At 39.6% G+C, this 15,055-nt stretch overlaps 1 protein-coding gene across 1 annotated transcript in view; it reads right to left on the minus strand.

Annotated features, from left to right (window-relative positions):
* LOC134205340 (trypsin-1) overlaps nucleotides 1–14,829 on the minus strand; it is a 49,523-nt gene extending 34,694 nt beyond the window's left edge. The window contains exon 1 of the mRNA XM_062680509.1: nucleotides 14,640–14,829. Coding sequence (XP_062536493.1) covers nucleotides 14,640–14,721 — 82 coding nt within the window. The 5' untranslated portion in view covers nucleotides 14,722–14,829. The remainder of the gene's footprint in view (nucleotides 1–14,639) is intronic.
* Nucleotides 14,830–15,055: the final 226 nt, after the last annotated feature.

Here is a 15,055-nt window from a genome sequence, read left to right on the forward strand (position 1 = left end):
GATGATGCATTTCAACTTGTTCTACACAGCCATGCAGTAACCAACACGAAAGGAGCGAAAACAAAGTGAGAATCACCATTTTTCTGCGGGGGCTGCCTATCCGATTCTGTTTTTTCGCCCTTGTATACAAGTTTGATAAATTTGTTATCATGGCTTGTTATGATTCGGAACAGTTTTTGTCTTTCTTTTATCGTTATCTATTCAGAACGATTTCTGCAAACCCTGCGTGTGTTTCCCAAGGTGGGATGCAAAATGGTGGGTTGACATCAAGGAAGGAGCGCCCAACAGTGCTCTGGTCCCTACAAGTCCCTATCTCACGCTTCCACGGGTCGTCCGATGACAAAAGACCGCCAGCTAAGGGTTGTGTACTTAGCTGGTAGTGCAGCCTGGGCACTGTTGTCCTTCTGACATCAGCTAGAGTGAGAAGGTACGCCTCGAGCGTCTGTTCACCAGGAGGTGCGGCTCAAACAGCGTCTGCCTAGTACCCAGCGGCTGATTAACGAAATGCTGTATCGCGTCAGCTATATCTAAGGTGGCAGCCCCATCATCGCGATGTAGGTATCGCGACCCCGGTAAGGTAGCTTACTGAAGCCTCTCAAATACCACGGAAAATGGAGATAGAAAAAAAAAGAACGTTATTTTTGGCAACCGACCCGGCAACGAAATAAGGACTATGATTGGAAACTCGGTACCTGGAATATCAGGACCCTAAATGAACCTGGACGAGTGAGCCTTCTGGCTCGTGAACTGCAGAAGGTTTGAGTGAACGTGGCTGTTATTCAAGAAGTCCGATGGCCTAGATCCGGAGGTAGCTTACTGAAGCCTCTCAAATACCACGGAAAATGGAGATAGAAAAAAAAGAACGTTATTTTTGGCAACCGACCCGGCAACGAAATAAGGACTATGATTGGAAACTCGGTACCTGGAATATCAGGACCCTAAATGAACCTGGACGAGTGAGCCTTCTGGCTCGTGAACTGCAGAAGGTTTGAGTGAACGTGGCTGTTATTCAAGAAGTCCGATGGCCTAGATCCGGAGGTAGCTTACTGAAGCCTCTCAAATACCACGGAAAATGGAGATAGAAAAAAAAGAACTTTATTTTTGGCAACCGACCCGGCAACGAAATAAGGACTATGATTGGAAACTCGGTACCTGGAATATCAGGACCCTAAATGAACCTGGACGAGTGAGCCTTCTGGCTCGTGAACTGCAGAAGGTTTGAGTGAACGTGGCTGTTATTCAAGAAGTCCGATGGCCTAGATCCGGAGAACGTGAATTCCGAGCCGTGGACCCCACGACCAACACTGCATTCAAGTATAACATCACAGCGGCGGTGAAATGCAGAGCATGGAGTTGATTTCGTAGTGATGGGCAAGCAGATGAAGCGAGTGATGCGGTGGAAACCCATTAGCGAACGAATCTGTGTGTTGAGGATACGGGGCAAATTCTTCAATTACAGCCTAATCAACGTTTACGCACCGACAAACGATAAATCCGACGACGTGAAGAACACGTTTTATGAATGTCTTGATAAAGCCTATTATCGGAGACGCTAACGCTCAGGTCGGTAGAGAGGACTTTTTCCGTCCCATAATCGGTAGGGAGAGCCATCACTCCGCTACCAATGACAACGGCCTACGGGTAGTAAATTTTGTTGCTGCCAGAGGGATGGCCATCAGTAGCACCTACTTTGCACGAAAGAACATCCGAAAGCACACCTGGAAACACCCAAATGGTGAAACTTGCAACCAGATAGACCATGTTCTGGTGGATGGTCGCCATTTCTCGGATGTTATCGATGTGCGGACATTCAGAGGTCCGAACATTGACTCTGATCACTACCTCGTTGTCAGTAAAATTCGATCACAGTTGTCAACTGTATCGAACGAAAGATCACAGCGAACGATGCGTTACAATATCCAGCGATTGTCGGCGGAAGGAGTATCGGCTGAGTACCGCCAGAAGCTCGACGAACGGATAAGTGCAATCAACGTTAGCGACAACATCAACGATCTATGGGAGTCGATCCATGGAGCGGTGAGCACAACAGCGCGAAAAGTGGTAGGCACTGCACAGAGGCGACCCAGGACGGGTTGGTTCGATGTGGAGTGTCAGAGAGTGACAGACGAGAAGAACGTTGCCAGAAGCCGGATGTTGGTGTTGGGTACCCGATCGAATAGAGATCGGTACAAGGAAGCAAGAGCAGCCGAAAAACGAACCCACCGCAGGAAGAAAAAAGAGTACGAAGAACAAGTTATTAGTGAGGCGCAGGAAAAAATGGAGCAGAACGATTTGCGGAGGTTTTATGAGTCTGTCAATGGCGTGCGGAGAAAGACAGCGCCATCTCCCGTCATGTGCAACGACCAACAAGGGAATTTGCTGACAGATAAAACTAAAGTGCCAGCCAGGTGGAAGCAACATTTCGAGACTTTGTTGAATGGAGGAAGTGACGGTGCATCGGTGAACAGAATAAATATTAGCGACGATGGACAAGCTGTGGAGTCACCTACACTTGATGAGGTTAAAAAGGCTGTTAAAGAGCTGAAAAACAATACCCGACTAGAAGGTCATATCAAAATTATATCAACCTATGTTATTATGTTATACTAAATTTTTATAACAAAATTTGATAGAAACATGGTGCAGGATGTTGTTAAAATATCAAAATTTCTATCAAAAACTACACTACTGGAAACAAAAAACTATCAAATTTTGTTACAACTGTATCATAAAAATAACATATTTTGATAGAAATTTATAACAGAATCAGATACAAAATATATTGTTTCTGTTCAGTTGGAATTTTTACAGGTCGTGATAGGTCTCCAGATTGTGATCAACAATCAGAAATTCTTGTTTTTGTTCGAACAAGAATATTTTTCAAGAAGATGAAACTAACAACATTACAACTAAGGCAACCTTCTCAAATTATACCAGCGTTGTGATATCTATGGCTGGGAGACTTTGCTACATCTATTTTAATTGCCTACACACTTAATTTATTACGGCGAGGACGGCATTTTCTTTTGCCGAGAATCCAACAGCTGAGATCTCGTCGAAAATTTCGGTAAAATTTATCACCGGTAAAAAAATAATAGTTGACAACTGTCAAATTTTAACGACCAGATCGGCATAAGATTGCCGAGATATTTTAAAATGATTTTACCGAAATTTGTTAAAATGCTTTCTATTTTTTTCCGAATCGAATCGTAAAAAATAATAAAAATAATACAAAATTTGCGTTGGGCAATCCGGTGTTAAGTATTTCTTCAAATCATATTATGATATAATCCTGTTACAACATTTGAAAGATAATGGCTATTGAGAACAAAATTGTATCAAAATAAGTTATAAATATCACAATATGTTAAAATTGTGTTCAGTTTCTGTTATGCTCTTCTAGTCGGGTAAGGCTGCGGGGAAGAACCAGCTCCCGGCTGAACTTTTCAAACATGGCAGTGAGCAGCTTTATGAAGTTCTGCACCATATTATGTCGAAAATATGAGAAGACGACTTTCTCTTCAAGAAAGGGCACAGACTGGAGTGCGTCAATTACCGAGGAATAACCCTCCTTAATTCGGCGTACAAAATTATGTCCCGTATTCTGTTCAACAGATTGAGACCGCTTGAAGAGTCCTTCGTCCGCGAATACCAAGCAGGTTTTCGTAAGGGCCGATCAACGACGGATCAAGTGTTTACCCTGAGACAAATCCTTGATAAATTCCGGAAGTACAACTTGCAGACACATCATCTGTTTATTGATTTCAAGGCGGCGTACGATTCAGTGAAACGGAATGAATTATGGCAAATTATGCTTGAACATGGTTTTCCGGCGAAACTGATACGGCTGATTCGTATAACGTTGGACGGATCGAAATCAAGTGTAAGGGTTGCGGATGAAATATCGACATCATTTGTTACCTTAGATGGATTAAAGCAGGGTGATGCACTCTCGAATCTACTGTTCAATATAGCGCTCGAGGGAGCGATTAGGAGAGCTGGTGTGCAAATAAGCGGTACCATTATCACAAAATCACATATGCTCCTGGGATTTGCGAACGATATCGATATTATCGGAATTGATCGCCATTCCGTGGAAGAGGCTTTTGTGCCTTTTAAGAGGGAGACAGCGAGGATTGGACGCACGATCAATACCAGTAAAACGAAGTACATGGTCGCTGGCAATCAACGTGGGTTCATTAGTGGTGGTGGTAGCGAAATGGTGCTGGATGGTGAAAAATTTGAAGTTTTAGTAGAATTTGTGTATCTTGGAACATTAGTGACGTGCGATAATGATGTTACCCGCGAGGTGAAAAGGCGTATTGCAGCTGCAAATAGGGCTCATTTCGGACTTCGTAACCAGCTTAAGTCCCGTAGTCCGCAAACGAAAACAAAACTCGCGCTGTATACTACTCTGATTCTTCCGGTGGCTTTATACGGCCATGAGACATGGACGTTAAAGGAGGCCGGAGAGCTCTCGGAGTGTTTGAGCGTAAGGTGCTGCGGACAATACTCGGCGGTAAACAGGAGAACGGTATCTGGCGGCGTCGCATGAATCACGAATTGTACCAGGTGAATAAAGGGCTGGATATTATTAAGCTTAGACAACACGGCAGACTACGATGGGCTGGTCACGTTGTTCGTATGCCGGAAGAACGTCAAGCGAAGATAATATTTAATAGAGAACCCGGAAGAGGCCGCAGGCTTCGTGGAAGGCCGCGTACACGATGGCTTTTTGCAGTTGAAGAGGACCTGAGGGCGCTCAATGTTCAGGGCGACTGGAAGCGATTGGCCCAGGATCGAGTCCAGTGGAGAAGGATACTCCATTCGGCGTAGGTTCATCGAAGAGCTGTAGCCCATCAAGTAAGTAAGTGTTTCCCAAGGGCCCCGTACAGCTGTCATTGGCGAACAAAGTTCGTGTACTCTGCATCGAAGCTTCCCAAGCAGCACAAATCAGACAAAAATAGTTGCATCAACTTGATTGTGACTAAATCCGGTCACATGTGAGTTGCAGTAACCCACGTGAAACAAGTGTGCTGCTAGGGTTAGAACCGGTATTAGAACATATTTATAGTCGGTTAATTACTACAAATGGGTCATTACCAAGATTTGGGAGGAAGAAGTTTTACCGCAGGAGTAGTGGATGGAAGGTGTCGTGTGTCCCATCTACAAAAAGGGCGATAAGCTGGATTGTAGCAACTACCGCGCAATCACATTGCTGAACGCTACCTGCAAGGTACTCTCCCCGTCGACTAACACCAATTAAAGAATATGCAAAAACTTAAACGATTGAAGTTATTCAAGTCAGGCGATTTAGTGGGCCACTTGAGTATTTCACAAAATTTTCAATATGGGCCAGTGATGAATATGAATGGAGACTGGATGAAACCTGTGGAGAACTATGACATTCCTTACAACATATATGAACCATCACGTATGGTTTGGGATGTCGGAGGTCCCACTGTTCGAGACGGTTCCATAAAATTCTACACAGATGGCTCAAAAATAGGAACAAAACGGGTGCAGGAATCTTCGGCCCTGGGATAGCGATCTCAGTGGCAATGGGAAACTATCCAACGGTGTTCCAAGCGGAGATTTTTGCTATAATGAAATGTGCTAATATCTGTGTGGAAAGGAAATATAGATATGCAAATATTTGTATTTTCACAGATAGTCAAGCGGCACTCAAAGCGTTGAGTAGCTTTAAATGTACGTCAAAACTTGTCTGGGACTGCATTCTTTCATTGCGAAAGGTGTGCCAAGAGAACTCCGTAAATCTGTACTGGGTTCCAGGGCACTGTGGCATTGGAGGTAATGAAAAGGCAGACGAGCTTGCGAAACGAGGTTCAAATACACAGTTTATTGGCCCAGAACCTTTCTGCGGTATATCATACTGTACCATAAAAATGGAATTAAAATCCTGGGAAGCACAAAGGTTGATGACCAATTGGTTGGTTGCCGAAAAGTGTGCTCAATCAAAGAGATTTATAATTCCCAATGTTAAAGTAACGGAAAAGTTCTTAGAGCTCAGCAAGAGAGCTCTTTGCACCTTCACTGGCCTAATAACCGGACACTGCCCGAGCAGATATCACTTGAAAAATATTGGCCAGATTCAGAATGATATCTGTCGTTTCTGTAACATGGAACGTGAAACCTCGGAACATCTGCTTTGCAGTTGTGATGCATTGTACAAGGGTAGATCTAAATTTCTAAATAGTGGCTTTATGCAACCAGGAGATATTTGGACTGCAAATCCTGGAAAGGTAGTGGGTTTTATTAACTCAATTATACCGGACTGGGAAAATACGCGTCTTAGGTTGTTTACTTGACAAATGGTGATCAACCTAGAAGATGCGAATAGTTAATAGTAATCAGGGGTATACCACAAAAGTTCAACTCAATGGACGCAGTGGTTCTACGCCCCAACAAAAAAAAAAAAACACCAATTGCAAAAGAGTTTGTGGGGCAGTACCAGACGGAATTTATGAGTGAACACTCTACCACGGTGTTCGGCGTACGTCAGGTATAGCAGAAATGTCGTGAATACATCGCGCCCACACATCATCTGTTAATCGACTTCAAAGCCGCATATGATACAATCGAGACCAATGAGAAAACAGAACTGTGCAATAAAAATCCTATTCGACTAAATGCTGATGTCATATTAGAAATTTGGAGACAGTACTCGTCGATAGCAAATCCTTCCGCACGCGATGGCATATGAGCAAGTCAAACCACCTTCCTTTTGCCAGTGGAGATATATCAGCTTCCACACTGATATTCTTCCCTCCCCCTTCATACGGGAGCTTGGCAGAAGGAAGGTCGTGTGATATGTGCCATCACAAATATTGCCCTCCGCTCGCTTTCAAATCGACTTCTATAAAAACATTCTTCATGCCTGCCGTATCCTAACGGAACTATCAATTCTATACTTTCGCCTCTAATGCTATCATGAACATGTACGTCCAAGTTTGGAAGATGATATTAGCATTTCCATATCATTGTAAACTCTGTATGTTTGTATTGGGTTCTTGGGCACTGTAGTATTGAAGGGAATGAAAAAGCAGACCATCTCGCAAAGCAGGGTTCCAATTCGCAGCTTGTAGGCCCTGAACCATTTTGTGGTGTATCAAACAGTGCAATAAAAATGGAACTTAAGAGCTGGGAATCACAAAGGATAATAACCAATTGGATGATAGCCACAAAGTGCTAAAAAAAGATTTATTATTTCAAATCCAATTGCCACTAAAAAGCTCTTAGAGCTGAAGAAGCGAACTCTTTGTACATATACTGGTCTAGTGACTGGGCACTGTCCGTGCAGATATCATTTGAAAAACATTGGACAAGTTCAGAATGATATCTGTCGCTTTTGTCAAGCGGCCCGTGGCAAGGCGATGCATGGTATGAGGGGTGAATGAAATGGCAGGCCGCTAATGGATCCTGTGGGGTACTTGGGTACCCCCATAGTAAAACGTGCACCACGTTACTGCGGAGCCCTGGCGTGGCGGACCTATTTTCTCGAGCAACTTGTGGCATCCAATGGCGACACAAAAACAACAACAAAAAATCAAGTGATGTGGAGGAGAGGCGTCTGACGATAAGGTGGATCATTTCGTCAGAAGAAGTGGCCTTGGCAGGCCTTGGCCGATAGCAAACAGCCTAGCAGGACAGAGGAATCGCCAATCGATACTAAGATGGTTGGGGCTACCCTGACCAAGATCACCATGGAAGTGATAAATAGCCACAAGGCACTATGGGGGATCCCCATACAAGCGAGCGGTCAAAAATAAAATTGGACTTTTAAAGTGATTTTCCACTTAGTTTTAGCTGTGTATGGTCGAAATAGCATGAATATACAATTTCCAACCCCCCCCCCTTTGGGGATCGTCTATGAATTACGTAATTATTTTTTTCATAGGTTCGATTAACGTGACAAAGCAAACCTATTTGGGAAGTTGAAATTTCGTGCGTTTTCTTAAGGAGAAGGAAGGGGGCTGTACAAAAACTAAGTTCAGCAATTTATGGACATCATAAAGCATTAAATGTTAATCAAATAATCAGAATTGAAAATAACTTTTGAAAAAGGGTATTAGCAAATTAGAAATCGCAATCCCATGACATTTTTACGTGTACAAGTTATTCAAAAAATGAGATTAATATATTCTCAAAAAATGTGGACATTCATTGTGGAATGTAAGAATGCTCCATTCTTCCGAAAAGCAAAATTCTTTTAATTTAAATAACAACACTATTTGAATTACTTTTGATTTGTTTTCATGATTTCTACAAGTTATATACAGCATCATTCTTTTTCTGTGTCAAGGTTTAAGTCTTCAATGATATTTTCTTCAATTCCATCAACGATGGAAGATGAGATAAATTCATCTAAAGTATTAGAAGATAAAGAACTTTTGAAAATCTTCAAATATTACAAAATTACGCATGGCATAAGAATAACTAAGTGAAAATTTTTTTCCAACGTCTCCTCGTTATCCAAATCGAGCTTAAAATGGATCTGATTCATGTAAGGCACGAAGGAAAATGTCAACATTTGCCTCTCTTGATCATTTTCTTGCATTATGAGTTCTAAATTTCTTCAACTGTTTATATTGACTTTCCGCTGGTTGTTCAGCCAGTGAACCTCAAAGTGTAGATGAGTGAATAAATATTTCCCTACCATTAGCCAGACATTCATGAACACTAGCAGGAATTTCATACGCTCCGTTCTAACTAAGATATTGTTCGTCTTTACTTTTGCAATAAACATGTCGGGAATTATTGATTCCAGGAGATTTATAAATATTTACATATTATGAAATCTCATATTTAGTTCTCCATCAGTAGCTAATGAATAGCTCAGAAAATTAGGTTTAGAGAATGACTCAAACCACTCAAGCCCCAAACGCATTTCAGCGGAATGGCGACGGAAACGGTAAAATTTGACAGGAAATATATGAGCGAACTGTTAAATCCTTCCGTTACCGTTGTGCTGCATTGCATTGGGGGTTTTATTCATTTACTCCTTTGAAAAGTTAATTAAATGAGCTCAAATGGTTATAAATAAAGTCGAAGTTATTACCAATAAATGTATTTTGACCATACCCTTTGAGCGCATAGTTCAGTCTGACCCATTTTCAATAGGAAACGATGGGACTAGATTTCCCGTCGAATGAAACTTGTTGCGAGAAAATCGGACACAAATAAGTGTCTAAATGGCGATTGCGTTCTTTTGCGCACATACATACAGACGCGCATGCACACACATACAGACATCACCTCAATTCTTCGCGCTGAGTTAGTTGATATATACCACTAGGGGTCTCCGGGCCTTCTATCAAACATTCGTTTTTGGAATGAGCATTAACCTTGGAGTACGAGAGAGGCAAAACACGGTAAAAACAAATGAAAAAAATCAGAGTGACTTAACTCTGTTAATTGCAAATACTGGCAAGAAATTCTTTTCGGGACATTTTAGTCGAAGCTTTGTCCTTGATGTGTATCATAAAAGAACCTGGGATTCCTGAGGAAAAAAAAGTTCTTCACTATCAAAGTTGAAAATAGCGTCGTTTTTGAAAAAATATTGCTTCCGCATTTTTTTCAATTTTTTTCACAGTGTAACCATTAGTTTTGCACACCATTTAAAAGCTTATACAATAACTTTTGTAATTATGAATTAACATTGAAGAAAAAACATTTAAAAAATATTTCAATAAATAGTTGAAAATAAAATATTTTTTCAGAAAATTTGCTAACTTTTTTACCCATTTCTGACTTTGCCACCTTATATCTTTGGAACTAGTGCACCTAGAGACTTCAAATTCAGAATTTCTCTTAATTAGAGTATTGACAATGGAGAGAAAATATTTTAAAATAATTCGGAAGACATGACATTTTCGATTAATGACCGCCCGAAATCCTATAGTGCAAGGAGGGCGGAGGCCAGAAAATTGAGGTGATTACGGATATAGCGGACGTAATAATGTCCTTTCTAGAATATCATGTATGAAGTACAGTAAGGATCATAAGAAGTCCGAATCGAAGATTCAGTAAGGAGAGAAGAAAAGTAGCTGGCAGGAAGTCAGACTGCGGAACTCCGCAGACGCATGGCTGTCACTGAAGCATGGCTTAGTAAGGTCGGTATGGCAGCCAACCTGAAGGGAGCTATTGCCAATCCTGTGTTGCATAGGCGGAAGGCTACTGGGTTCTACCGGGGAATGTTGAGCTGGTTGACGATCCTAAGGAACGACGGAAACCAGTACCTACCTCTATGAGGACAGCCGAATTTAGAGAGAAGGCCACAAAAAAGGAGAAAGCGCAGATGGCTTAGAAGAGGACAAGAGAACACCATCCAATGGTCACGGCAGGAAGACAGAGGGTAGCTATCTGTATGACGCCAAGAAGGTACTGGATAAGACCAAGCTGAAGGTGGATTCCCGAGCAGCACGCATGTTGCATAAAAGTGTCTGTGACCCATGTGCAATCGAATTTAGTCACATTTGAGTTGCTGCAACCAATTCGGGCTGGAATGTGCTGCTAGGGTTGGTCAGTATGCTCGATGAGCGCAAACCAATAACCTTAGGCTTGTTTCAACTGCATAATTCATATGACTGCAAAGGTCCTGATCGGATTTGCCGGAGGATGGGGCTAAAGGTCACAAGGCTTACACCTGCCAGGCAGAACCGAGGTGTTTGATCTGTGGTCCGGGCGCAGACAACAGACGGTCTCGGTCATACAGGTAGCTCAACTAAATCGGAAACGCAAGCGTTGCTACAACAGTCGGTACACGAGAATAATACTGATTTTGTCTTGCAGTCCGACCTGTACCGCATCTCAGCTAAACATGGCATCTGGGTTGCGGATAAGTTCGGAAGAGTGATCATAGGAGCTAATATCATCTCCTGACGATGTGGACTTCGTTTTAGCAAAGATAAATGGAGTTTACTTTTGTAGCTGTTACCATACTCCAAGATAGAGAATATAACAGTACACTAGGGTATTAGATAACGTTGGCGCGAAGCTAATTGGTTTAAAGACAGTGGCAGGTGACTTCAGCGGGTATGCGGTGGACTGGACCTCCCGGTTCATTAACGCTAGAGGTCCTTCATTAACGCTCATATCCTGCTAGTGTCTCTAGCGATACTAAGCGTAGTTCTGCTGAACTAACGACAAGTGTCAATGTTCAGAGGACAGAACGGTAAGTTATGCATCGATGTGACTTTCTGCAGCGCGGGATGAAAAGTGGACCCTGAATGAAGGGTTCACGATGGGTATTCTTCTAGTGACCACCATGAAATACGTACCCAATAAAGAAATCAGGATATAAGAAATAAATAAATATAAAATTTTCCTGAATAATGCAATATGTCCATAAACAATTAAGAATTTTCCAAAAAACAATAACAAATTAGCACTTTTGAATGCAAAAATTGCACTTTTAAATTAGGAATTTTTTATAAAGTAATCAAAATGATCTGTTGAAAAAACACAAAATTAACACACAAACACGAATTAATATTAGCAATAAACAATCAGAAGATTTTTCATAAAAACAAATTTCTCCTTCAAAAAATAAAAAACTTTCCACAAAATAATCAATAAAGAGCAATAAAAAAAATCAGAAAATTTCCATACAAAAATACAAAACAGCAATAGAATTGATTGGATTTTCCATGAACAATAAACGCTGTTAAAGAAGGGGTCAGCTATGAAAAATGCTCTGTTTTATTGCTTTTTTATAATTCATCATGGAAATTTTCATATTTTTTATTGCTCTTTATTGATTTTTCGTGAAAAGTTTTTAAATTTTTGTGGAAAAAATATTTATTTTGTTGAAAAATCTTGTGATTGTTTATTGCTAATATTAATTTATTTATGGAAATTTTGTGTTTTTTCAAAAGATCATTTTGATTGCTTTATGGAAAACTCTTCTTTCATAAAATTTTTGCTTCCATAAGTGCTAATTAATGTTGGTTTTGTGGAGAACCCTTTATTGCTTATACCCGGGTTTCTTTATTGATTGATATTTATTTTTCTTGCTGTGATATCAGATTTTGTTATTCTAATGTTATTCATGAAAAACAGACAATACCATTCCAAGATAAATTTTTGTTATAATAGTAAAATTTGTTATTTATATGTTATTGTAAGAAAGAAGGGGGAAACAAATGAAGAACACCTTTTGCAATCATAAAAAAGTTTGTTATTCATTTACCATTTGCATTTTCAACAGATCAATAATAACTGATTTTGATATTTCCTTTTCTGGGAATATTTTACGTTGCACAAAGACGACTAGGTAAACTACGTCTAACGAGAAGACTCGGATACAGGGTGTAAAATGAAAATTTCTAAATTGGGGACCGTCACGAAATCATGTAAGATTTGTAACATTAATAGTCCTTTTATCTTTCAATGGATTTTAAAGATTTATATATCAATCGTTTCGCAAACTTTACCAATTTGCCAGTAGTATTAAAAAGTTTGAGTATCAACGCAAAACTATTGAAAATTTTAGTTCTATCAGGCATCATGCATCCCCTATACAGCGCGTTCCAATTTTTGGTAATTGCCTACTTTTAGGGTTAGGGTTGGTTAAAGCACCAGTCTAGCGAACTGAGGGTCGTGGGTTCGAGTCCCATCGAAGGGAAAGTGGTTACATCCAATACATTTTTCAAATCATTATCTTCCACATAATGTACATATTACCATATGAGTTTTAACAAAATTTAAAAAAAAAATCGGGATTTGCTAAAAATTCCTCCAGAAATTCCTTTAAAACTTTCTGCGAATCTTTCAGAACTTTCTGCAGGAAATTACTTAGGATAATCCTTAGTTTTTCAGCAACTCTTTCAGAAATTTCTTTGGAAATTCCTCTGGAATTTTCTTCGGAATTTCCAGAATTTCTTTGAACATTTATGAGTAAATTCCTTTAGAATGTTTTTCGGTAATACCAGCGAAAAATCCTTCTGAGAATATGTTTGATTTTTTAGGATTTTCTATGGAAAATAGTTTGGAAATATCATTTGAATTGATTTTTTTTGTGAAATCCCTTTAGGAAATCTTTGCCCAATTTGAATCCACTAAAGAAAGCGGATACTTAAATAATAAATAAATATTCATGCAAACGGTGCAACGAAAAGCAAGCCTTGTGTTTCCTGTGCCTTTTAGCCTCTTATTTCCTGTGCTTTATATAGAAATAAAATGAAGAATTCAATTCTTCGGGTCATTCTTCTTAGTAACGAACAAGTTTGTAGGAATTGTTCACAAGAAAAGCTGTTTCACATTGCCAGCTGAGCCTTATATAAAAAAATCGCCCATAAAGTACATGATAGTACAACATTTAAGTAGTGTAAAATAAGGATGATATTACTCATGCTTCGATATAACGTACAATTCGATTTAATGTAAAACTTTGAAATCGCTATGTACGTTATATCGAAGTTTACCTGTATTGCAGAAGAATGTAGTATTCGAATGATAATAGGGCACTGCACGGACTGCTTTGTCCCTTTCTCACTGCAAAGAAATAAGAAAACAACAAGGCCAGTAAACGTCAAAATTTATGAGGAACGAAACCGAAAGAGATGTTTCCGTGCAGTGCCCTATAGGTAATGCTATAAAATGACTTAAGAATATGTGACATATTCAGGGAGCCGTGGCACTATGGGGAATTCTCATACAAATGGGCGGCCAAAATTTTTTTTTCAATGAAAACTGTTTCTATGCAACATATATTATGTGAAGGAATGCTTAAGAACCTTTTTTAACCCTTTAAGGGGCATCGTTAACCTTTAAAAAATGTCAAGCAAGAAAAAAAAATCAAGCTCAAAATTGCAAACAATCATATTTCTTGTGATAATGTTGTTCATTTTCTAATCATTACGCGGTATAGAATAAAAACCACAATTTTCAAGAAAACTTTGATTGCATCATTCTCGTAAAAGCGCAAATCACTCACTGAAAGGTGGTACTAGGGTTATATTTCAATCCCCCATTTACATATGAGGGGACATTTGGGACCATTTAATAGCGAAGAATTTTGATAATTAAAGTTTTTCTTTTACAACTTTTGAATATTAATCTTTGCGTGCAAAACAAACCAAACTTTCGAAAAGCTAAGGTTTTAAGCTTTGAAAATGGTATATAAAATTTTATATTTGGAGAAAAAATTACTTCATAACATACTAATCAAAGTAAGGAATGATTTTTTATTTTCATCAGCTTTTTTCACTTTGCCAGCCCACATCTTTTGACTGAATAAACACAGCGCTTCAATATTTTCCGATTATCTGATCTAGGGTGTATACTTTCATATGATATATAAATTAGACAAATTGCAGATAGCAAATTTTTTGATTAATGGCCATTGGCCACCCTTTTCCCCATAGTGGCGTGAGCCACTTGGCTAATCGTAAAGCAAAAAAGAAACAATTTGAAGTTTTCGTTAAATTGAATTAAGTCATCAATTGAAAGTTTCGGTCATCTAGACAGAAATATTTGGCTGTAAAAATAATTCAAAAATAGTTCAAGTCTGTTCAGGTTGCAACTACTGCCATCAAAAGGTATAGATTTTAATACAATTGTAAATTAATGTAACCAGATATATTATGTAACTCAATATAAATATAACAACTTCTTACAATTGATCTGGGTGTTTGCAGGCGTTTGAAGATACACAATAACCGCAACGGACCACACTACGCTGTTTTGTGGAAAACGCATTTCCGAAAATTATTATCTTATAAAGAATGAAAGTACTAAATCCGCACACGCCCGGTAGAAGTTGATCGATCAACCGCCAAAAACGTCTCACCCGTTGGCTATTACAAGTGCGAGAATACCCGATTAGAAGTGACTCGTAAGGCGGAAAACCTGTCGTTATTATATAGCCGCCTGAAGGTCATCCTGTACAAAAAGAATACATGTACGAAAGCTCTCTTGGAGAATTCCTTAGTTACCGATACGATACGTCTTCTACGCTTTCGAGCTTCCTGGCAGCGTACGATCGGAAGCTTGGGAAAACAAGATGCTTCAGTCCTACCTCCTTCCTCGAAAA

Source organism: Armigeres subalbatus, chromosome 1 (assembly GCF_024139115.2).
Source record: "Armigeres subalbatus isolate Guangzhou_Male chromosome 1, GZ_Asu_2, whole genome shotgun sequence".
Lineage (NCBI taxonomy): Eukaryota > Metazoa > Arthropoda > Insecta > Diptera > Culicidae > Armigeres > Armigeres subalbatus.